Raw genomic sequence first — 25,301 nt, 5'->3', positions numbered from 1 at the left:
TCCGACTCTGAGGCCTCTGGGGGTCAGCCAAATCCTCTCCTGCTCCTGGAGTTTGGCCAACACATGGGTTGCCGTCAGCTTGGTCTTCCCAAGGCTGACCAAGTGCAGCAGCGCTTGGCAGTGGCGGGCCTTCACGCTGCTGCTGAGGCGGGGGGTTTGGCCAGGTGTGCCAGAGGATGGCAGAGGATCGGAGGAACCTGCTGCAGTTCCCCTGACCCTGCGGGGTGGCACCACCCACTGTGTTGCTGCTGCTGCTGTGCCCGCTGCTGCTCTCCCATCCTCACCCCCTTCCACCAAGCTGACCCAGTGGACAGTGAAGGACAGGTAGCGGCCTGTCCCGAAGCGGCTGCTCCAGGAGTCCATGGTGACGTGGACCCTTTCACCAACCGCGTGCTCCAGCCCTCGCTCCACATTGGCCATCACAAAGCGGTGCAGTGCAGGAATGGCCTTGCGGGCAAAGAAGTGTCTGCTGGGGAGCTGCCAGTCTGGGGCTGCGCAAGCAAGCAGCGCACGAATGTCGCTCCCCTCCTGCACGAGCGTGTACGGCAGGAGTTGGGAGCACATGGCCCGTGCCAGCAAGCCGTTCAGCTGCCGCACGCGACGGCTGCTGGGAGGCAGAGCCCTAACCACCCCCTGGAAGGACTCGCTCAAAAGGCTCTGGCGTGACCTTTTGCTGGCACGGGAATCAGCAGACACAGTGATGGGTGTGGTGCCACTGCCAGCACCAGATGCCTTCAGCCTCTGGAACTCCTCATGCTGGTGGAAATGTTTCGCAGCAAGGTGGTTGATGAGCGAGCTGGTGCTGAACTTTAAGGGGTCTGCACCTCTGCTCAACTTCCGCTGACAGTGGTTGCAAGTGGCGTACTTGCTGTACACAGTGGGCATGGTGAAAAATCGCCAGATTGGTGACAGAAACATCCCCCTACGGCATGGAAGCGCTGCTGCCGCCTGTCTCCCTGTGGTGGTTGGGGGGGGGGGCTTGGGTGCGGCTGGTGTGGGACACCAGCAGGCTGTGGGACCTGCCTACTGCTGTCAATGCTTGCAATGATGCGCCTCCTTGCAAGGCCCACAAGCGCATCCTCCTCCTCCTCCTCAGAGCTGCTGAGGACGACATCCCCTGGAGGTGGTGGCACCCAGTCTCTGTCTGTCACCGTGTCATCATCATCCTCCCCCTCCTGAAACATGTCCTGCTGGGATGATGACCCCCCAAACTCCTCTCCTGATGAATGGATGGGCTGCTTGACTGTCGGCCCAGTCTTGCTGTCCAATCCCTCATCCCCCAAAGTGCCCATCAGCATCTCCTCCTCCAAATCGCCAACAACAGCAGACAATACCCTGATGGTGCCTGGGGTAAAAATACTGCTGAGTGACAGGTCGCCAACTTGTGACGGTGAACTGGCCTCCTCCCCAGACCCTGCTGGGCGGCTGCTGCGAACAGGGGTGGTGGTGGTGGTGGTGAGGGTGGAGGCCTCGGATGCAGAGCTGATGGCGGGCTGCTCATCCTCCGTCATGTGTTGCACCACAGTGTCTGCATGCTTTTCCTCAATGGGACGTTTCCGACCCGGCTGGAGGAAAATCGGAGCAGGTGCTACACGCTGCTGTGTCTCTGCAGCGTGAGTTGCAGATGCTCCTGCTGGGCGGCGCCCAAGGCGTCCACGGCCAGTGGCTATGGGAGGAATGTTAGCCACTGACGCTGCTGCTGCTGCTGCGGAACTGTGCATGGTGGCGCGGCCGCGGCCTGCCACAATGCTGCTCCCTCTCCTCCTGATTCCCTTGCTGCCCTTCCTCTTGCCCAAACCGCGCTGGCTGCCACTTCCAGACATCTTCGATGTTTTGGGCGTAAAGACAAAAGTTTTTTAAAAGGGCGGGTTAAAAGTGGGGTACTTTAATGGAGTGGGTTGGTGGGTGAGGTGACTGAGTGAGTGTCCCTAGTACAGTAAGTAAGTAGTAACAGTCAGGAAGTACAACTAGAAGTTACAATAATCAGTAGTAATCACAAGTAAATTTAGTGTGTGTACACTACAGACAGTGAGTGCACGCACGCGCAAACACGCGCAGGAGCTAGCCTATGAACAGTGACTGAGTGAGTGTCCCTACTACAGTAAGTAAGTAGTAAGAGTCAGGAAGTACAACTAGAAATTACAATAATCAATCAGTAATCAGAAGGAAATAGAGTGTGTGTAGTGTGTACACACTACACAGACAGTGAGTGCACACACACACGCAGGAGCTAGCCTATGAACAGTGACTGAGTGTCCTAGACTCCTATAGTACAGTAAGAGTAAGTAGTAACAGTAAGTACAACTAATTACAATAATCAATCAGTAATCAGAAGGAAATAGAGTGTGTGTGTACAGTACACAGATGTAATGATCGCTGCTGCAGCAGGCATTGCTGGAAGTAGTAGTGCTGCAGCTCAGGTAGTTCTCATCTCTTTACATGCAAGCTGCATAGCTTTGTCTGCCTTTCCCTGCTGTCAGCTTGTGACTGATTATCATTCACCTGTGTGGGAATCTGCATGTCTGCTCCCATTGGATGACCTCAGTATAAAGATCTGCTTCCTGCAGGGTTTCCTTGGGTTTTCATAGCTTCAGTGTAAGCCAGTCTTGCTGTCGCTTCAGCCCCGATCGTGTTTCTTGTTCTAAAGATACTTTGCTGGTCTTTGCATCATATATTGGTTCATTGCCAATATATATGCATACCAGCACGTTTATTATTTTCCTTGTATTTGTGTTACGTTGATACATCAGTGTCGCTGATATATACGTACACGAACTGTTTATATCCTGTGTGCAGTTAGTCAGCTTCCAGCACGTTTTGGTAGGTTGCGTGTACCGTGACCACCCGTGCTGAGGTAGTTACCCTGCTCCTGGTTCTGTTTGTGGATTGCGTTCATCTCTGCGAAGAGATAACGAATCCTTCTGAATCCTGTTCTGTTACCGTTTGTGGATTGCGTTCATCTCTGCGAAGAGATAACGAATCCTTCTGAATCCTGTTCTGTTACTGTTTGTGGATTGCGTTCATCTCTGCGAAGAGATAGCGAATCCTTCTGAGTCCTGTTCCCTGTATTACTCCAGTCCTAGTCAGTGTTCCTGCTTATGTCATATATCGGTTCATTGCCGATATATACATATGTTAGTCAGACGTTACAAATAGTTTCATTGATAGCTGTAATTGTAATACGCTAGGAGATCATACTTATTGTATGTTTGTCTGTGTTACGTTCATCTATCTTGATCCTGCTATTTCCTGACTATCCTGTCCTGTCTTTGTGAGGCACGCCATCTCTGCAACGCATTGGCTGCCTCATTCCAGTCTGTGTTATTGTGGACGCTTGCTGTCACTAAGTAGTGGCTAGTTTAGCAAGCGTTCATTCTGTCTACCTGTCCTGATCTCCTCAGTTCTGGTTTGTGTGCTCAGCGCTACTTTGCGCTGAGACGTTATAGCGAAAGTATTGTTTGTGGCTGTCAGATCTGCACCGGCTCTGTGCGCCACAATCTCCTGTTGGAGTCAGTCCTCCCCTCCACTATACTAGGGATAGCCTGTTTCCTTGTGCTAGTGTGTGTACCTCCTCCACGTCAGCTCATGCGTTGCATGCTGACTGTGGAGAATACACCACCAAGCCTTACATTATGAAAACCCCATTACCAATCCCCATTGTGGGGGGGATTCCCAGAAAGTATGACACTGTTAATTATGGTTCCTGTTCCTTTAAGAAATTTGAAGAACTTAGCTCTGAAACAGAAAATGAGTTTTTCTCTGAATGTGCCAGGTTCCTGGCCAATCCTGATCTCCAAGCGACTCCTGTTTCAACCTGGGCACTCCAACTAAGTTATATTTTGTTTAAAGGGGAATTATTCCAGTGGGCATTTGATGTTCTCAATCATTCCGATTTGAAAGAGAGACCGCTGGAATTTCTAGCGTTTGTGATCCATAACTGGTTGCGCATAGATCCATTGCCTTTTCCTCTTAATGAACTCCTGGCAGCAGGCCAATCAGCTACTCCTTCAATTGCTTGCAAAAATGTTCAGCAAGCAGAAAGTGTTACTGATAATTTTCCTGCAGCCTTGAATAAATCACCAAAAACAGCAGGGTCTAAGGCAAAACGCAAACGTTCTAAGAAACGTGTCCGATCTGCAGAGTCGTTATCCTTAGCGACTGAGACCTATAATGAGATTCTGCCATTAACAGATAATGAAATGCAATTGTCTTTCAGGGGAGTTAAATGGACTTATGAAACTACTAATGAACTTTCCTCCCTGGCTAGGGAAAATAAAGATTTTTGTTTAAAAGAATTATCTGAGTATGATTATGAGGAGATATTACAGAGTATTGAACAAATCAACTTATTTGTGAAGCAAGGAAAGTTTGCATACACTACAGTTCAGCACTTGCTACAGGTATTGGAGATTCTTAGGAATAAGGAATCTGCCAATCACCTGCTAATTAACCCAATATATGTCCCTGCTACAATCATATCTGCAAACCATGATCTGCCTGTTAAGTATGCTTGGAATCCTCCATTTGAGAAAGGAGAGATGGAAGCTCTGGTCAATGAATGGAAGAATGATTCAAGTTCATTTTGTCAATTTTACAGTGCAAAAAGTGAATTAGTATTGAATGCATGCATTAAGTCTGCCTATAACCTAATAAAAACTGCTGTGTGTGGGTATGACTTTGTGGCTCCATTGATTGATGTGTGGGAACCAGAGCCGGGACAAGGTCCTCCAGCACCCAAGGCTGAGACACCAAAGTGCGCCCCTCCATCCCTGCCACCCCAGCTGTCACACACTGATTGCTATTAGACTAAGAGGGCCACAGGGCCCACAACCTCCCCAACACCTTAATATCTAGTTATCTGGCTTGCAGTCACTGCCATGTATTCCCTTTTCTTATTTCTTTCTGCTTCATACACAATTAGGAATGACAGCTGAATGAATTCGGCGCCCCCTCCTACACTGCGCCCTGAGGCTGGAGCCTCTCCAGCCTATGCCTCGGCCCGGCCCTGGTGGGAACTGATTTTGGATGATTTTTATGTGACTCCGAATTCGCAAATTTGGCGTTCTGACCCGCCTGCTTCAGCACCTTTGGCTGATTCAGCAGGTGATTCGGAGCTCTTTTTGTGTGAAATTGAAGTTCCTGCAATTCCACCCTTTACCATGGATAACTCAGTGTTACTTACCAGTAAAACAGGTGCCACTGATACATTCTTAACCTTGCCCTGCGCAAATTTCTCAGCAGAGAATCCAGAGGTCCTGCTGACTTCCGAGTCCAGCCTAGCCAGTACTCATGAGTCTTTGTTCAGTGAAACAGACACCAGAAAAATCTTGCCTGTCTCTGCAAACACTTCTGCAGAAATTACCTGTGTTAACCTCCTTGGCGGTATGAAAAATACCGCCAGGAGGGAGCGCAGCAGTTTTTTTTTAAAAAAAAATTTTTTTAATCATGTAGCGAGCCGAGGGCTCGCTACATGATAGCCGCTGCTGAGCGGCATCCCCCCGCCCGCTTCGATCGCCTTCGGCGATCTCCGATCAGGAAATCCCGTTCATAGAACGGGATTTCCTGGAGGGCTTCCCCCGTCGCCATGGCGACGGGGCGGGATGACGTCACCGACGTCACTGACGTCGGGACGTCATTGGGAGTCCCGGGCCACCCCTCGGCGCTGCCTGGCACTGATTGGCCAGGCAGCGCTGGGGTCTGGAGGGGGGGGGGGGCCCGCGCCGCAGCAGATAGCGGCGATCGGGCAGGGGCCGGCGGCGATCAGAGTGCTGGCGCAGCTAGCAAAGTGCTAGCTGCGTCCAGCAAAACAAAAATTATGAAAATCGGCCCAGCAGGGCCTGAGCGGCACCCTCCGGCGGCTTACCCCGTGTCACACACGGGGTTACCGCCAAGGAGGTTAATAAAGTTCAACTCCTGTCTGATCCAGCAGATGCCAATAGATGCACTACATCAGTTTCCGAGTCCCAGCAATCCTGTCCAGAAACCTCAGAACCCCAGCATCTGAATTTTCCAATTTTCCAATTGAATGGTGATTCAGATGCGCAAACATTGTGTCTTGATCTTCCTGTTTCTACACCTCGCTCTAGTTTCGTGAATAGCTCAGAGCATCTGCTATGTGAACCTGAAATTGCAGAATTATTACCTTGTTCAGAAAATGTTCCAATAAATTTGCCCTGTACCATGAATTGTGCAGTAGATCTCTCCAATGAAACTCAGGTCACAGAATCATTATGCTGTCCAGCAGGTGCTTCCATGGTTTTGCCCTGCAATATGGACTGTTCAGTGATCCTGTCCAGTGAAGCTGTGGTCGCAGAGTCTTATGCTTCACCCAGTACTTTGGATACTTCAGACCCTCTAGCAGAGGAGTCTGAGGCACTGCTTACCTCAGTTGGTGTTGCAGTAATATTCACTTGTCTAGCAGCTGTTTTGGAATTACAGTCTGCTCTAATAAAACTTGATGAATTTCTGCCCAGCAAAGCAGAAGCCATTGAAATATTGTCCTCGTCAGCAAGTGTGTTAGATACCTTGCCCTGTACACAGTCTGATTTAACCAATGTTGTTGAGTCCCTCTCCAGTGTTGTAACAGCCGAGGAACTCCAGCCCTGTCCTCTGAATGTTTCAGAAGTCTTGCCCTGTAACATGGATAATTCTGATTCTCTGGTCAAAATAATAGAAATCTCAGAATTTCAGTCCGGTCTGATGAGTGTTCCTGAAACCCAGCCCTGTATCCTGAAAGATTCTGGTTCTCTGGCCGCTGTGGCAGAGGTTCCAGAGTCCCCTTCCTGTCCAGGGAATTCCTCAGTTTTGCCTAGTCCGGTGGGGGCTGCTGCAATACTGACTTGTTCTGCAGCGCCTCATGAGCTCCAATCCAGTGTATTAGATGAGTCTCAGTCCAGTCCAGAGGTAGTTGTGGAGTCCCTATCTGGTTCAGTGCATACATCAGAAGATTTGTCCTGTCTTGTTAGTGCCCCTGAATCTGATTTGTTACTGACTTTGCTGGAATCAGCGACATCTAAGTCTGATCCTGCATTCTCGTGTAAAAGTCCAGTAGTTGCGAAGTCTAGTCATGATGATTTTTTTTTGGCCAGTCCTGGTTTTGGTCCTGTCTTGGCTGACCCTGAGGCTCACAGTTCCTTGACATGCCCAGAGGTTTCTCTTGTGCCAGTGTGCCCAGGTGTTCTTTGTGTGCCAGAATGCCCAAGTGTGTCTAAGGTGTTAGCGTGCTCTGATGCTTCCTTAGTAGGAACATGTTCTGATGTTGCCAGTCTGCCTGCATGCCCAGAGATGGTTCTGGTCCCTGAAAGCCCTGATATTGATGTTTGTCCTTATGGCCCTGACTCGGGAATTGCCCTAGGTTCGATAGGGGTTCTTGATAGTTCTCCATGTGAGCCTAAGGGGCGTTCTGACCTATGGGGATCTCTTTGGAGCTTCAAGGTGTTCTGGGAGGTCTCTGAGAAAACTTGTCCTGGTGCCTTGGACTGGTTCAACAGTGGGTTTTGTGTTGGTAAAGACAGTCCCGGTGGGCATTGCAAAGGCTTTGGCGTTTTTGAACGGTTCCTGGAAGGCGGTGGGTTTCGCTCAGGGAGTTTCGGAGTGCTTTCTTCTGGAAATCATGGTTCTGATGGGTGTCACACTGGGGCTTGTAGTACTGATGGGCATGGTTCTGTAGGTTCTGGTTCTGATGGGTCCAGTCTTGTGGGGACTGATTCTGGAATTCGGTCTTGCCAGGCTGTCCCGGTCATCATGAATTATCAGTCAGACTGTTTTGTTGGGAATTTCAGTTTTGAAAAGCGTCTGGAATCCGCTTTTAAGGGCGGGGGTACTGTAATGATCGCTGCTGCAGCAGGCATTGCTGGAAGTAGTAGTGCTGCAGCTCAGGTAGTTCTCATCTCTTTACATGCAAGCTGCATAGCTTTGTCTGCCTTTCCCTGCTGTCAGCTTGTGACTGATTATCATTCACCTGTGTGGGAATCTGCATGTCTGCTCCCATTGGATGACCTCAGTATAAAGATCTGCTTCCTGCAGGGTTTCCTTGGGTTTTCATAGCTTCAGTTTAAGCCTGTCTTGCTGTCGCTTCAGCCCCCGATCGTGTTTCTTGTTCTAAAGATACTTTGCTGGTCTTTGCATCATATATTGGTTCATTGCCAATATATATGCATACCAGCACGTTTATTATTTTCCTTGTATTTGTGTTATGTGATACATCAGTGTCGCTGATATATACGTACACGAACTGTTTATATCCTGTGTGCAGTTAGTCAGCTTCCAGCACGTTTTGGTAGGTTGCGCGTACCGTGACCACCCGTGCTGAGTTAGTTATCCTGCTCCTGGTTCTGTTTGTGGATTGCGTTCATCTCTGCGAAGAGATAACGAATCCTTCTGAATCCTGTTCTGTTACTGTTTGTGGATTGCGTTCATCTCTGCGAAGAGATAGCGAATCCTTCTGAGTCCTGTTCCCTGTATCGTTCCAGTCCTAAGTCAGTGTTCCTGCTTATGTCATATATCGGTTCATTGCCGATATATACATATGTTAGTCAGACGTTACAAATAGTTTCATTGATAGCTGTAATTGTAATACGCTAGGAAAACATACTTATTGTATGTTTGTCTGTGTTACGTTCATCTATCTTGATCCTGCTATTTCCTGACTATCCTGTCCTGTCTTTGTGAGGCACGCCATCGCCGCAACGCATTGGCTGCCTCATTCCAGTCTGTGTTATTGTGGACGCTTGCTGTCACTAAGTAGTGGCTAGTTTAGCAAGCGTTCATTCTGTTTACCTGTCCTGATCTCCTCAGTTCTGGTTTGTGCGCTCAGCGCTACTTTGCGCTGAGACGTTATAACGAAAGCATTGTTTGTGGCTGTCAGATCTGCACTGGCTCTGTGCGCCACAATCTCCTGTTGGAGTCAGTCCTCCCCTCCACTATACTAGGGATAGCCTGTTTCCTTGTGCTAGTGTGTGTACCTCCTCCACGCCAGCTCATGCGTTGCATGCTGACTGTGGAGAATACACCACCAAGCCTTACAACAGACAGTGAGTGCACACACGCAGGAGCTAGTAGCCTATGAACAGTGTTTGAGTGTCCTAGACTCCTATAGTACAGTAAGAGTAAGTAGTAACAGTAAGTACAACTAATTACAATAATCAATCAGTAATCAGAAGGAAATAGAGTGTGTGTGTACAAGACAGTGAGTGCACACACGCAGGAGCTAGTAGCCTTAGCCTTAGCCTATGAACAGTGACAGTGAGTGTCCTAGTACAGTATAACTACAATACTAAATACAGAATCAATCAGTAGTAAAGGACAGCAGAAATACTGGTATAGATGAGAGAAATAAACTAACAGAGGACAGGAGAGAACAGCTGCCCACACAGGCAGGCCCTGAGGCCTAAAGCTGTAAGCTTGCCTGCAGCAGCTGTCTCTGTCTATGTAACACAAAAGCTACTAACTAAAATACAATGTCTATCTAACTAACAACAATATAGGTGTGTATAGGAGGTGTATGTGAGCAAAAACGCTAGGTAAATGACCACAATAGAGCTCTTGCTAAGCCAAAGCACAAAGGAGCAACTCTCTCTCTATGCAAGTCTCAGGCAAGGACGGAGAAACCTAACATGGCGGCCGCTATTTATAGGGTAGGGGCTGGCCAGGGTCCCCCTCTGTGATTGGCTGCCGTCAGAGGGCCTGGGAGCCCTCTGATTGGCTCTAAGGACATCAATCTGGGCTATGACGCTATTCGAGCTCGGTACCCCAGCTCGAATAGCGCCGTTTGCTCGAATAGCTCGAATAGTGAATGGGCTATTCGCGTTTACTCGAATAGCCCATTCGAATAGCTGCAGCTATTCGGAGCTCGAATACCGAGCTTGAATAGCTGAAAAAGAGCTTGAATATTCGAGCTACTCGAATATTCGAGCTCTGCTGAGCACCACTGGTCAGTACTTTCTTCAGAACAAGAAAGGGACTCACGAATGTCAGTGCGATTAAACATCATATTATTCATGGTACAGGGCAGGCTCAGAGAAACCTTCTCTGGACACTGCAAAGATGCTTCAGAGTCAAATTCGCAAAACCAAAGCGCTGTCTCACCCTTAGACTCGGCTAACAATGATGAATCCGAGGAGACAGAACGCAAAATTTGCGAATCCACGATCGCTTTAGGTTGCGAAACTGACGCTTACAAAGCGCAAGCCTCCGCAATCTGCAGACCAGACTGTAAAGTGTTCAGGACAGACACACTGGAGCAACTGTCATCAGGCAACGGCCCTTCACAGGTGTGAACAGCATGAGACATAGGTTCATTAGCAGAAGAAGTTGCGACAACAACAGGAAAAACTTTATTAGACATATTAATTTTACTTTTGATGCTACATAGTTTAGGACTTTTCCCCATAGCAGGATCACAGATGGAAGATCTTAAAGATCTGTTTTTTGATGACAAAGGATTCCGCATATCTTTGAGAGTAATGACACATTCATGTTATTATTATTATTTATTAGATCTATATAGCGCCAACATATTACGCAGCGCTGATCACACTTGGCAGAAACATCCGAGAAACAGGCATTAGATTCAAACTGCACACAGTCAGGAGAGAATCTTTCAAGATTCGCACAGGAATCAACCACAAAGGTACACCCATTAATTTCAGATCGCACGGTGTCTACACTCACATGCTTTACCCCAAGAAGGCAGGAACAATCATCCGATAACGATGTCTCTCTATTGGAATCAATTGACTGGTGAGTGTGCAACTCATCCAAGATCGTCTGCCAGACACACATCACTGGATCCACAAAACACCTGTCACACTCATCAGAATCTTTCAAAGTGTACACAGAATTTATACAAGCGTTTAGCGTCTCTGCGCTTTCTGCGATGTAGAAATCGCAAAACGCCTTCCAATCAATCTCGAACTCATCAACCAATGCTCCAATATCCCATGGAGCAAATGGGGGCTCAAACAACCCGGTATCTAAGTAGCACTCATAAGGGTTGGGGTCAGAAATATGCATAGACTTTCAAAGGATTTTTGCCTATCAAAGGATCCACAAATGCTTCAGATTGGGGCAAAAAATCCTGACACTGAGCAACATCATTGTCAACATCAATAGGAAACGTTTTATTCGGATGTTTGTGTTTTTTAGATTTTTTCTTTTTAGCAACTTTGGATGGCTGCTGTTTAAAACCTGAAGTGGCAAGAGAAACATTGAACTGATTGTCATAGTGCAAGGTCTTGTATGGAAGGGATAGATCAGCTGACTTATTAACAGCTACAGATTCAAACAGAGCAGGTGGTAAGCAAGGCAGCTTAAACCAGTGAGAGAAGATCAATGTAAGAAATTGATACAGATTATTATTCTAAGAATTATCTTTTAATTCACTATAAGCCCAGGACAACAGATCCCCTTGCAAGAGTACATAGGCTAATTCAATAGCTGACGTGGATGGATCAGTAATTTGAAAGGTAGGATTCAGACAAAATTTTACACATTCAGAGAGGAAATCCTGCTTAGTCTCTGAATCCAGTTTTTTGAAGCTCTTAAAGACACAGGACCCATATTCAACAAAAACGTACAAATCGGAAATTCCCTCTACACTGGGAATTTCGATTTGGCTGGTCATTCTGTAACGATTGTGGAACTATCTCCGTGATCAGCGCACAAGGAGTGCACTGACACGGCGGAAGTCTTCCACAAACGTAGGGAAGGAGAGTACCCAGCTTTGGTGCAAGCACCAGTAGAGGGAAATTCCCACCGGCAGATGGAGCTGTGGAGTCCAGAGGATTGAAACCCTCTGCACTGCCACAAATGCCAGATGCGAATTGTCCGAAATGCCACAATGCAGGGCAAGATAGCCCTTCAAGAGAAGAGCACAGAGATAGGCTAAATGTGTGTTCCCCAATCTAGTCGCCACCCAGCGATGGTGAACACACATTCGCAGAAATGAAGTATGAACGCGATCGCGAGAGAGGCGATCGCCAGAAGTGACACAAGGCAGATCAGAACAGAACACAAGAGTAGTAAAGACACAGCAAACGACAAAGAGAAATAACGAAAATAACAAACGCTAACTAAACGCGAACACCGCACTCATTCGCAACAGCGAACGCGTTTACAGCACGATCTATGCATGTTAAGCACAACAGAGACAAGCACGCCTAACTAACCACCGACAAACAAACATAAAACAAAGAACGCAAGCGCTTGCTTAACGGTTACCTCACCAAGCCTACAGCAATCGTTCGTATCAGACAAGACAGACAAACGAGAAACAGGAATAAGGTAGAGGGATCCACAGCCACTACCGCTAGAGGCTAGTGCGATCCCGGCAAGACAGATCAGAAGGATCCACAGCGCTAGCACCAGAGGCTAGTGTGATCCAGACCAGACAGAACAGAAGGATCCACAGCGCTAGCGCAAGGCTAGTGCGATCCAGACAAGACAGATCAGAAGGATCCACTGCCACTACCGCTAGAGGCTAATGCGATCCAGACAAGACAGATCAGATGAGGTAGACGGTAGCAACCGCTGCTCCAGCCTACACTCCAGAATACAGATCAGAAGGATCCACTGCCACTATCGCTAGAGGCTAGTGCGATCCAAGCAAAACAGATCAGAAGGGGCTACCAGTAGCAACCGCTGCTCCGGCTAGCACCCAGACAAACAGAACTATTTCCTGTCGACCGCCGCTGGGACAGGACAATCGCAACAAACAGACAAAACAGATATGCAATCTAACTGCACTAGGAAACTGCCTAGTACAGTTCCAAGAATTACCCTAAGGTAAACTTTAACAGATCACAATGGCTGACACTCCAGGAGTGTTTCAAACAAACCATGAAGGAGAAATGACCAGCAAAGCATTCTGGGAGCAGAAGCCTTTTATAGTGCCAGTCATCACAGGAGGCAGGTAGGGGATTTGCATAACGAATGTATGCAAATTCCTCAACAGCAGAACAGACCAGAAACTTGCAAAGGAAAGACAGGTCTCTCTTCCAGAGACCTGTAACCTTCAGACTAGAGGAATGGTCAAACAGCTGTCTGCCTGTGCAGCCAGCTGAGCGGATCATCACAATAAAAGCCAGAGTTCACAAACTTAGCACAGTGGGTCACTGGGTGACTGTGGCTAAAATTTACAAAAAATGGGCGGAGTCTACAACAGCCAATCAAATGTCAGCCATTTATTTAAATGGGAAAATTTAAAACAGCTGCCACTCTTAGACGGTTAATAGCAGGGCCTCAAATTTGGTACAGTTGGTCACTGGGGGACTGGGATTAAAATTCAGAAAAGTGGGCAGAGCCAAAACCAACCAATCAGATTTCTTTAATTGATTTGAATGGGAAAGATTAAAAAGGCCGCCTGTAACGATTGTGTAATTCTTTCCGTGGTTAGCGCACAGGATGCGTGCTGACACTGCGGAAATCCTCCACAAGCGTATAATCTGAGAGAACCCAGCAATGGTGCTATGCACCTGTAGAGGGGAATTCCTGCCGGCAGATGGAGCTATGGAGTGCAGGGGAACAGATCCTCTGCACAGCCACAGATGCCAGAAGGAATTGTACGTGGGAAGCAATGCAGGGCAAGATAGCCCTTAAAGAGAGAGAACACAGAGACAGGGTGTATGTGTGTCCACCAATCTAGTCGCACTCCAGCGACGATGAACACACAACCGTGAAGACCAGGTGGGAAAGCAATCGCAAGAGATGGCGATTGCTAACAGTGACACAAGACTGAATAAGCACAGAGAAGGAATGGATGTATGTCCACCAATCTAGTCGCCAACCAGCGACGGTGAACACACAACCGTGGAAACCAAGTGAGAACGCAATCGCAAGAGATGCGATTGCCAATGAGAATGAGCACAGAGACAGGGTGTATGTGTGTCCACCAATATAGTCGCACTCCAGCGACGATGAACACACAACCGTGAAGACCAGGTGGGAAAGCAATCGCAAGAGATGGCAATTGCTAACAGCGACACAAGACTGAATAAGCACAGAGAAGGAATGGATGTATGTCCACCAATCTAGTCGCCAACCAGCGACGGTGAACACACAACCGTGGAAACCAAGTGAGAACGCAATCGCAAGAGAAGCGATTGTGAAGGAGAATGAGCACAGGGACAGAATGTATGTGTGTGCACCAATCTAGTCGCCAACCAGCAACGGTGAACACACAACAGCAGAAACAAAGTAGGAACGCAATCGCGAGAGAGGCGATTGCCAGAAGTGACACAAGACTGGGCAGGACAGAGCATGAGAGTAGCAAAGGCACAGCAAACAACAATGAGAAGACAAGGAAAATAACAAACGCTAGCTAAACGCGAACACTAGTGATGGGCGAACATCTGGATGTTCGGGTTTGGTGTGGCTCGGCCGAACATGCCCCTGATGTTCGGCATGTTCGAGCCGAACCCAACCTGAACATGTCCCTTTGGGGCCCCTATAGGGTCCCAGCATAAAGGGAGAGCATGCCCCGAGCGCGGGGGGGGGGGGGGTCGGAAATGCCCCCCACCCCTCCCCGCTAAGCTCTCCCTTTTGCCGGTTCCCTATAATGTTAAATTTAAGCCCCCCAAAAGTACCTGAGGAGGAGGGCAGGAAGCGGGCAGCCAGAGATGCTAGGCGCTAGTACCATCTGGTACTTCCGCCCTCTCTTGACGCACTTCCTGTTTACATTTGAAGTCGTATCAAGAGAGTGCAGAAGTACCGCGATGACGCGAACGAGGGTACGCGTCATCTACATGATGACACGTACCCTCGTACGCGTCATCGCGGTACTTCTGCGGTACTCAGACAAAGAAGATCTACTTCTACTAGAAGAATTACTCTAAGATAACCTTTGACAAACAAACAGGGCTGACACTCTAGGAGCGTTCATCAGTAACAAACCATCATGACCAACCAAGGATTGTTGGATCACATGGTATTTATGCTGCAAGCCTTCAAAGGAGGTGGCTAGATAATTTGCATGACAAATGTATGCAAATTCCTCAGCAGCAGAGCAGGTCTGAAACTTGCAAAATGAAGACAGATAAGCAGCCCACAGACTTGAGGAATGGTCAAACAGTTGTCTGCCTGTGCAGCCAGCTGAGTGGATCATTACACTGCCATTCTCACATTATTGATGTCATGGACCTGCTGCCATTTTTACACGTTAAACAGGGCCGGCCTTAGGTTTCACAGCGCCCTGAGCGAAACCTGATTTTTGTGCCCCCCCCCCCCTACATCCTCTACCCACGTGCATATATACACACTCACGCACGTATACGCACACTCACGCACGTATACACACACACACAGGCCCATATGCAATTCCCCTTTTCTCCTGAGATATCTCCTAAAACAGTGGTTCCCAACCTTTTTGACGTTGTGACACATCATGCCAAATGCTCAGATCTCTGTGTCACATATGTATAATAGAAAAAATACTATTAATAACAACGAATGGATGGAAAGAGAGCATTATCCTGAATACACTTAAAATAAAGGCTAGAACCTTTCAGGAATATTAATAAAAACAATCAGTGGGACAGTTAGCCGCCTCCCCCCCATTTAGATGGATAGCACAGCACTGACAATTTGCACCACGTGTTTTAGCCGCAGTGCGCCCCCCCCAAAAAAAACGCCCTCAGACTCAGTATGGGTAGGTAGCCAGGTATAGGTGCCCCCAGTATAGGATCTCATGTGTAGGTGCCCATAATATAGGTTGCCAAGCATAGGTGCCCCCAGTATAGGAAGTCAGTTGAAGGTCTTCATCCCCCCATAGGTAGCCAGGCAGAGGTGCCTCCAGCATAGGTAGCCAGGTGTTGGTGCCCTCAGTAAAGGTAGCCAGCTATAGGTGGCCTCAGTATAGGAAATCAGGTGTAGGTGCCCTCAGTATAGGCAACCAGCTATAGGCGCCCCCTTGGCAGCTGGCGCCCTGAGCGACCGCTCCAGTCGCTCATATCAAAGGCCGGCTATGATGTTAAATGCCAGCATTCACAAACTTTGGAGTGTTAGTCACTGATTGACTGTGGTTCACAATTAGGAAATAAAGGGGCAGGGCAACAACAGCCAATCAGATTTTAGCTATTGACCTTAATGAAAAATGATAAACTGCTGGTATTATCACAGTTTGAATGCCAGGTGTCCCAAACTTGGCCCAGTTACTCACTGGGTGACTGCGGTCAAAAAATAGGAAAAGTGGGCAGAGCCACTAACATCCAATCAAATTTCACCTATGCACTTCAATGTAAAAATTTCAAATACTGCCACTCTCACAGTTTTAAAGCCAGAGGTCCAAAACTTGGCACAGACTATGACATGGTGACTGAGGTTAAAATTCAGAAAAATGGGTGTAGCTTAAAACAGCTAATCAAATGTTACCTATTGCTATTCAATGTCAATATATAAGTTGCTACCATTCTTTTATTGTTAATGGCAGGGACTTTAAACTTGGCGCAGTCGGTCACTGGGTGACCGAGATACACATTTTAAAAGTGGGCGGAGCCAAAAAACAGCCAATCAGGCTTTTTGATTGGTTTTAATGGTGCAATTTGTTCTGCTTCAGTTTTCACAGTTTTAAACAGGTTCTACCGACTTTGTGTGCTCTCTAAGCACCAAGGGCAACTTGCCAAAACACCTCTTGCGTTTCATAGCCAACATCCTGTGGTTTCTTCAGAAACGACACCATCTATATATATATATAATAGACTAAGTGCCTCAACCTTCAAACAAGAAGAAGAAGTAGCGCCCTGCCCCCAGGGCCGGTCCAAGCAAGAAGAAGGGGCTGGTCCAAGCAAGAAGAAGAAGTAGTGCCATATCAAACCAAGGGCAAAGAGGGATAATTTGCATATTCAGTAGCAGTGCATTGTGGGTAACCACAAATGTTCACTTATAGCTGAATTATTGCAGATTTTGCTTCTGTTTTAAGAAGGAAAATTACACCAAGCTTTGCTTTTTTTTTAGTAGGAGGGCTTTTTGGTCTCCTTTATCCTCCTATACACATTCCGAGTGGTTTGGGTCACCCTGAGCTGCTTGGTTACTCTGTTGTACTGGTCCAAGCCCTATCTCATACAGCCATATCAATCCCTGCTATGTACTGATGAGGATCAAAAGTCTGAAACAGGCTGTCCCATGTGGGTTTGATCTGACTATGTAAAATTTAAAGCTATAGAGCTTGATTCACAAAGCGGTGCAAACTGTTTAGCACGTGAAGTGCCGTTAGTGGACTTTTGTGCGCGCAAAGTGCCGTGATTTGCGCTATTGCGGTCTTTTGCGTGCGCAATTTGTGCGATCGCGGCACTTTGCGCGCCCAAAAGTCTGCGAACGGCACTTCACGTGCTAACTGTTTAGCAGTTTGCACCGCTTTGTGAATCAGGCCCATAGGCTTGCTTGACTTACCAAGGGTGAAAAGGAATAATTTGCATATTTAGTAGTGGTGCACTGTGGGTAACCACAAATGTTCACTTATAGCTAGAGATGAGCGTAATGACCTAATTACGATTTTGCGAAATTTCGCGTAATTAGTGTAATCACGATTATGGCCGTAAGTACATAATCGTAATGAAGAAGGATTTCGCGAAATTTCGCGTAAGCGTAATTTTCGCGTAATTTTCGCATTACAGTCGTATCATGCCGTAATTTCGCATTAAACGCTACCGTAATTTCGCGTTAAACCGTAACGCTCCGTATAATATAAAAAAGCCGCCGACTTTGAGGGTTAATAGCAAAGCCCCCTTAAATGCTAAGAGCCTCAAATTTGGAGAATATATTAAGGAGATCAGGAGGAATAAGAGGAAAAATTTTTTTTTCAAAAAGACCTTATAGTTTTTGAGAAAATCGATGTTAAAGTTTCAAAGGAAAAATGTAAACATTTAAAAACCCGCCGACTTTAACGGTTAATAGCAAAGCCTGCTTAAAGTTTAGGAACACCAAATTCCCAGGGTATATTAAGGGGATCAGTGGGAATAAGAGGAAAAAAATTTTTTTCAAAAAGACCTTATAGTTTTTGAGAAAATCGATTTTTAAGTTTCAAGGGCGAAAATGTCTTTTAAATGCGGAAAATGTCAGTTTTTTTTGCACAGGTAACAATAGTGTATTATTTTCATAGATTCCCCCAAGTGGGAAGAGTTTTACTTACTTCGTTCTGAGTGTGGGAAATATAAAAAAAAAACGACGTGGGGTCCCCCCTCCCAGACCTCTTTAACCCCTTGTCCCCCATGCAGGCTGGGATAGCCAGAATGCGGAGCACCGGCCGCGTGGGGCTCCGCACCCTGACTATACCAGCCCGCATGGTCCATGGATTGGGGGGTCTCGGAAGGGGAGGGGCAGCCAAGCTTTCCCCTCCCCCTCCGAGCCCTTGTCCAATCCAAGGACAAGGGGCTCTTCTCCACCTCCGATGGGCGGTGGAGGTGGAGGCCGCGATTTCCTGGGTGGGGGGTTCATGGTGGAATCTGGGAGTCCCCTTTAAAAAGGGGTCCCCCAGATGCCCACCCCCCTCCCAGGAGAAATGAGTATAGAGGTACTTGTAGTACCCCTTACCCATTTCCTTTAAGAGTTAAAAGTAAATAAACACACAAACACATAGAAAAAGTATTTTAATTGAACAAAAAACATAACCACGAAAAAAGTCCTTTAATATTCTTAATTAACCATTAATACTTACCTGTCCCTTTAAATAAATGATCCCACGCAATATCCTCGGAAATGTTCTATCAGTTACAATGTAACAAAGTTATTATGTAACAACTTTGTTACATTGTAACTACGCCGCACCCGACGCCACTCGCCGCTCAGCCGCCGCATACGCGTCCGTGCAGGACGCTAAGTCCCCGCAGCTCCCGCTGTCCACCCCGCCCACATCTGTCACCCACATGTCACCCACCCACATGTGGGTGACATGTGGGAGAGGCGGGGAGGGCAGCGGAGCCGGCGGGGACTTAGCTTCCTGCACGGACCCGACAGAGCTCTGAGCTATATAGCTCAGAGCTCTGAGAAGCATCTTTGTATTTGGGCTCCAAGGAGCCCCATTGGTCCTTAGCAGACCAATGGGGTTCCTTCAAATCAGAAGGAACCCCATTGGTCTGCTAAGGACCAATGGGGCTCCTTGGAGCCCAAATACAAAGATGCTTTCGAGAGCTCTGAGCTATAGCTCAGAGCTCTGTCGGGTCCTGCAGCGCAGACGCGGCGGCGGCGGCGGCGGTGAGTGACGTCGGGTGCGGCGTAGTTACAATGTAACAAAGTTGTTATATTGTAATAACTTTGTTACATTGTAACTGATAGAACATTTCCGAGGATATTGCGTGGGATCATTTATTTAAAGGGACAGGTAAGTATTAATGGTTAATTAAGAATATTAAAGGACTTTTTTCGTGGTTATGTTTTTTGTTCAATTAAAATACTTTTTCTATGTGTTTGTGTGTTTATTTACTTTTAACTCTTAAAGGAAATGGGTAAGGGGTACTACAAGTACCTCTATACTCATTTCTCCTGGGAGGGGGGTGGGCATCTGGGGGACCCCTTTTTAAAGGGGACTCCCAGATTCCACCATGAACCCCCCACCCAGGAAATCGCGGCCTCCACCTCCACCGCCCATCGGAGGTGGAGAAGAGCCCCTTGTCCTTGGATTGGACAAGGGCTCGGAGGGGGAGGGGAAATCTTGGCTGCCCCTCCCCTTCCGAGACCCCCTAATCCATGGACCATGCGGGCTGGTATAGTCAGGGTGCGGAGCCCCACGCGGCCGGTGCTCCGCATTCTGGCTATCCCAGCCTGCATGGGGGACAAGGGGTTAAAGAGGCCTGGGAGGGGGGACCCCACGTCGTTTTTTTTTTATATTTCCCACACTCAGAACGAAGTAAGTAAAACTCTTCCCACTTGGGGGAATCTATGAAAATAATACACTATTGTTACCTGTGCAAAAAAAACTGACATTTTCCGCATTTAAAAGACATTTTTGCCCTTGAAACTTAAAAATCGATTTTCTCAAAAACTATAAGGTGTTTTTGAAAAAAATTTTTTCCTCTTATTCCCACTGATCCCCTTAATATACCCTAGGAATTTGGTGTTCCTAAACTTTAAGCAGGCTTTGCTATTAACCGTTAAAGTCGGCGGGTTTTTAAATGTATACATTTTTACTTTGAAACTTTAACATCAATTTTCTCAAAAACTATAAGGTCTTTTTGAAAAAAATTTTTTTCCTCTTATTCCTCCTGATCTCCTTAATATATTCTCCAAATTTGAGTCTCTTAGCATTCAAGGGGGCTTTGCTATTAACCCTTAAAGTCGGCGGCTTTTTTATATTATACGGAGCGTTACGGTTTAACGCGAAATTACGGTAGCGTTTAATGCGAAATTACGGCATGAACGAAACGCGAAATTTCGCGTTGAAAATTACGCTTACGGTATTTTCAATTACGATTTTAATGGCAATTTCGCTACGCTAATTTCGCATCGTAATCGCAAATTTCGCATGCGTAATTATAGTAATGCGAAATTACGAAAATTTCAGCTCAACTCTACTTATAGCTGAATTATTGCAGATTTGCTTCTGTTTTAAGAAGGAAAATTACACCAAGCTTTGCTTTTTTTAGTAGGAGGGCTTTTTGGTCTGTTTTATCCTCCTATATACATTCTTAGTAGTTTGGGTCACCCTGAGCTGCTTGGTTACTCTGTTGTACTGGTGCAAGCCCTATCTCATACAGCCTTATCAATCCCTGCCAACAACTGATGAGGACTGAAAGTCTGAAATAGGCTGTCTCATGTGGATTAGATATGACTGTATAAAACGAAAAGCTGTAGGGCCTGATTCACAAAGCAGTGCAAACTGTTTAGCATGGGTGTGCTAAACAATTAGCACGTGAAGTGCCGCGGTCTTTTGCGTGCGAAATTTGCCGCGAGTTGCACGATTGCGGAGTTTTGCACGCGTAAAGTGCTGCGATTCGCGGCAAATTGCGCGCGCAAAAGACTGCTATTGCGCAAATCGCGGCACTTTGCGCGTGCAAAAATCTGCAATCGTGCAACTCGCGGCAAATTTCGCACGCAAAAGACCGCGGCACTTCACGTGCTAATTGTTTAGCACACCCATGCTAAACAGTTTGCACTGCTTTGTGAATCAGGCCCTACAGCTTTTCGTTTTACACCCGTGCTAAACAGTTTGCATCACTTTGTGAATCAGGCCCATAGGCTTGCTTGACTCACCAAGGGTGAAAAGGAATAATTTGCATATTTAGTAGCAGTGCATTGTGGGTAACCACAAATGTTCACTTATAGCTGAATTATTGCAGATTTGCTTCTGTTTTAAGAAGGCAAATTACACCAAGCTTTGATTTTTTTTAGTAGAAGGTCTTTTTGGACCATTTTATCCTCATATATACATTCCGAGTGGTTTGGGTCACCCTGAGCTGCTTGGTTACTCTGTTGTACTGGTCCAAGCCCTATCTCGTACAGCCTTATCAATCCCTGCCATGTACTGATGAACACCAAAAGTCTGAAACAGGCTGTCACATGTGGGTTTGATATGGCTATTTAAAATTTAAAGGGAACCTTAACCGGCGAGGAAAAATAAATTCACTTACCTGGGGGCTTTCCCAAGCCTCCTGCAGCCGTCCGGTGCCCGCGCCGGTCCTTCGGTGCCCTCCGGTCTCCCTCCGCCGCTAAGTTTCGTTTTCGGACGACTGCCAGTCGTCCTCGGGCCTCTTCCGCATTCCTCGTCGTAAACTGCAGTAAAGCGCGTCCGCATGACGCCAAACGTGTCATGTGCATGACGCCAAACTCGTCATGCGGACGCGCTTTACTGCAGTTTACGACTAGGAATGCGGAAGTGGCCAGAGGACGACTGGCAGTCGTCCGAAAACGAAACTTAGCGGCGGAGGGAGACCGGAGGGCACCGAAGGACCGGCGCGGGCACCGGACGGCTGCAGGAGGCTTGGGAAAGCCCCCAGGTAAGTGATTTTTTTTTTCCCCGCCGGTTAAGGTTCCCTTTAAAGCTAAAGGCTTGCTATACACCAGTGGATCTGGATACTTGCTTGGGTTACTAAGGGTGAAAAAGAATAATTGGCATATTTAGTAGTAGTGCATTGTGGCTAACCACAAATGTTCATTTATAGCTGAATTATTGCAGATTTCTTTCTGTTTTAAGAAGGCAAATTACACCAATACAGTGGGTGGCATTGCAGGAAGTGACAACAGTGGAACACACGCTGGAAAACGGAAGAGGTGAGGCATCCCCGCCCGCTGCCTCTTACTAATAGTGGCGGCTGCTACTGTGCTTAAGCAGGAGGGGGAGCGCCCATGGGGGACCCAGGTGAGGGGGGGTGGGTTCCTGCTGAGCTTAAGCTGGAGGGGGAGCACACATGGGGGACCCAGGTGAGCTTAAGCTGGAGGGGGAGCACACATGGTGGACCCAGTTGAGGGGGGGTCCGGCTCCCCTCCCCGCCGCTGTGCCCAATACCCCCTTCCTGCCCTCTACCCCCTTATGCGGCGTATGCTACGCTGCGGGTCGGCTAGTCTACTATATTATTATTCTCTTGTTGTGTTCAGTAGTCATGGAGGCAGGGTAACTGAAACTAGGTTTACTGACAGGTTTCACCAGCAATCTACATAAACAGTGTCCTCACTTCCTAAACAGGGAGGACAGGAACTAACAACCCACAACAGTATAGATAATCATATGCAGTACACAATTAGAATAGGGAGATCTACAGGCCAGATGTGTGAACACAACTATCTGTGTCAATATGAGTATATCCTCGACTTGTTATCAATGACTATTAATTTATACTCTGCAGGAAAGCCTTTGATAAACAAACGACTACAAGATGGTAGAGCGATCATAATGGAAGTTGGTGGCTTTTATACAGAAGATCTTGTGGTGACCTGGGAACGAGCAGAGAAACTACATGGCCAATATAAGGAGATTAAAAAGGATGACATTAAAGAAAGTACAACAGAGAACAGTGATGGCAGCTACACCCACACCAGTATATGTAAGGCCATGCCCAAAAAGGGCCATGTGAATCCGCATGATTCATATGTTAAAGCGACTGTGAAACACGGATCTCTGCGGACTCCAGAAAAGGTGGTCTTCCTTCGCTCCGCAGGTAATGTGAGACTAATTTCTTCTCTATTTCTGATCCTTCTACAGAGATATCATTATATTAGATTGATGTAAATATTCTAACAAGGGTTAATTATGTTTAGAAGGTGGGGTCAAGTGGTGGTAATATTTGGGTGGTAAAGGTGATTGTGGTGATACATAAAAGTGGAGGTGATTGTGGTGACATAAGTGAGGCAGGGGTGTTAAAGTGTAAGAGGAGGTGATTGTGGTGACATGTAGGAGGTGGGGGTGATGTGTGGGAGTAAAGGATGAGTAGTCGGGGGTGATCATGGTGACATACGTGAGGCAGGGGTGGTAACGTGTGAGAGAAGATGATTGTGGTGACATGTAGGAGGCAGGGGTCATGTGTGGGAGGTGAAGTCAGTGTTGGAGGAGGGGTGAGAGTGGGTGATATGTGGGAGGTGGGGATGGTGCAGAGATATCTGGGAGGGCGGAGTGAGTGTTTTTATGAGTGGGAGGTGGGCTCATTGTGGTGAAGGGTTTGAGGTGTGGTCAGTGTGAGGAAGTGTTGGAGGTGTGGTCAATGTGATGAAGTGTTGGAGGTGTGGTCAGCGTAATGATGTGTTGGAGGTGTGGTCAGTGTGATGAAGAATTTGAGGTGTGGTCAGTGTGATGAAGTGTTGGAGGTGGGGTCAGTGTGATGAAGTGTTGGAGGTGGGGTCAGTGTGATGAAGTGTTGGCGGTGTGGTCAGTGTGATGAAGTGTTGGAGGTGTGGTCAGTGTGATGAAGTGTTGGAGGTGTGGTCAGTGTGATGAAGAATTTGAGGTGTGGTCAGTATGATGAAGTATTGAAGGTGGGGTCAGTGTGATGGAGTCTTGGAGGTGGGGTCAGTGTGGTGAAGTGTTGAAGGTGTGGTCAGCGTGATGAAGTGTTGGAGGTGTGGTCAGTTTGATGCAGGATTTGAGGTGTGGTCAGTGTGATGAAGTGTTGGAGGTATGGTCAGTGTGATGAAGAATTTGAGGTGTGGTCCTTATGATGGAGTGTTGGAGGTGTGGTCAGTGTGATGAAGTGTTGGAGGTGTGGTCAGTGTGATGAAGTGTTGGAGGTGGGGTCAGTGTGATGAAGAATTTGAGGTGTGGTCCTTATGATGGAGTGTTGGAGGTGTGGTCAGTGTGATGAAGTGTTGGAGGTGTGGTCAGTGTGATGAAGTGTTGGAGGTGTGGTAAGCGTGATGAAGTGTTGGAGGTGTGGTCAGTTTGATGCAGGATTTGAGGTGTGGTCAGTGTGATGAAGTTTTGGAGGTGTGGTCAGTGTGATAAAGAATTTGAGGTGTGGTCCGTGTGATAGAGTATTGGTGGTGGGGTCAGTGTGATGAAGTGTTGGAGGTGTGGTCAGTTTGATTAAGGATTTGAGGTGGGGTCAGTGTGATGAAGTGCTGAAGGTGTGGTCAGCGTGATGAAGTGTTGTAGGTGTGGTCAGTGTGATGAAGTGTTGGAGGTGTGGTCAGTGTGGTTATGTGTGGCAGATAGAGGCTGTGGCATATGAGAGTTTAAACTTGTGTGACGTAAAACCAGGGTGTATAAAAATATTTGCACAACAGCAGTTGCCTTGCAATTTTTACATTTTGTTCAAAATTTACTTAAAGGGAACCTAAACTGAGAGGGATATGGATGTTTCCTTTTAAACAATACCAGTTTCCTGGCAGTCCTGCTGCAGTAGTGGCTGAATCACACACCTGAAACAAGCATGCAGCTAATCCAGACTGAATTCAGTCAGAGCACCTGATGTGCATGCTTATTGAGGGTCTGTGGCTGAAAATATTAGAGATACAGGATCAGCAGGAGAGTCAGGCAACTGATATTATTTTAAAAGGGAAAATTCAGATCCTTCTCAGTTTATGTTCCTTTTAAAGTAAAAATATAATTTGTCAAGCATCTCAAAATCATCTTTATCCCCACACAGGTAAATTTTATTTATTAGAAAATGGAAAAAGGGAAGAACTGCAAAAGGGAGACAGGAAAATGTTGAGAGACAAGAAAAAAATCTAGTTCAATAAAAGAGGTAAGATCTATTAGTCCTGATTTAGTGACTTCTCTGCAGGCATGTTCAGATGTACCAAAATTCGGTTCGGGTACATTCAAATTCGGGTCCGCATGACATTCGAATTCGCCTTCGACCACGAAATTCGGTTCGAATTCATATTCGGTTCGGGTTACGGCTCAAAATTCGGTAAAAATTAGTGTTCGCGAATTCGGGGTTTTTTTG

General features: G+C 47.0%; 1 protein-coding gene across 1 annotated transcript in view; it reads left to right on the top strand.

The window, feature by feature from the left end:
• The window catches only part of LOC137524123 (uncharacterized), a 240,314-nt gene that overhangs the window by 182,530 nt on the left and 32,483 nt on the right, over positions 1 to 25,301 (top strand). Inside the window, exons 9-10 of the mRNA XM_068243658.1 lie at positions 22,767 to 23,078; positions 24,999 to 25,097. Coding sequence (XP_068099759.1) covers positions 22,767 to 23,078; positions 24,999 to 25,084 — 398 coding nt within the window. The 3' untranslated portion in view covers positions 25,085 to 25,097. The remainder of the gene's footprint in view (positions 1 to 22,766; positions 23,079 to 24,998; positions 25,098 to 25,301) is intronic.

Source organism: Hyperolius riggenbachi, chromosome 7, assembly GCF_040937935.1.
Source record: "Hyperolius riggenbachi isolate aHypRig1 chromosome 7, aHypRig1.pri, whole genome shotgun sequence".
Lineage (NCBI taxonomy): Eukaryota > Metazoa > Chordata > Amphibia > Anura > Hyperoliidae > Hyperolius > Hyperolius riggenbachi.
Note: the sequence above shows the minus strand (reverse complement) of the source record. Positions and strands in the feature narration are given on the sequence as shown.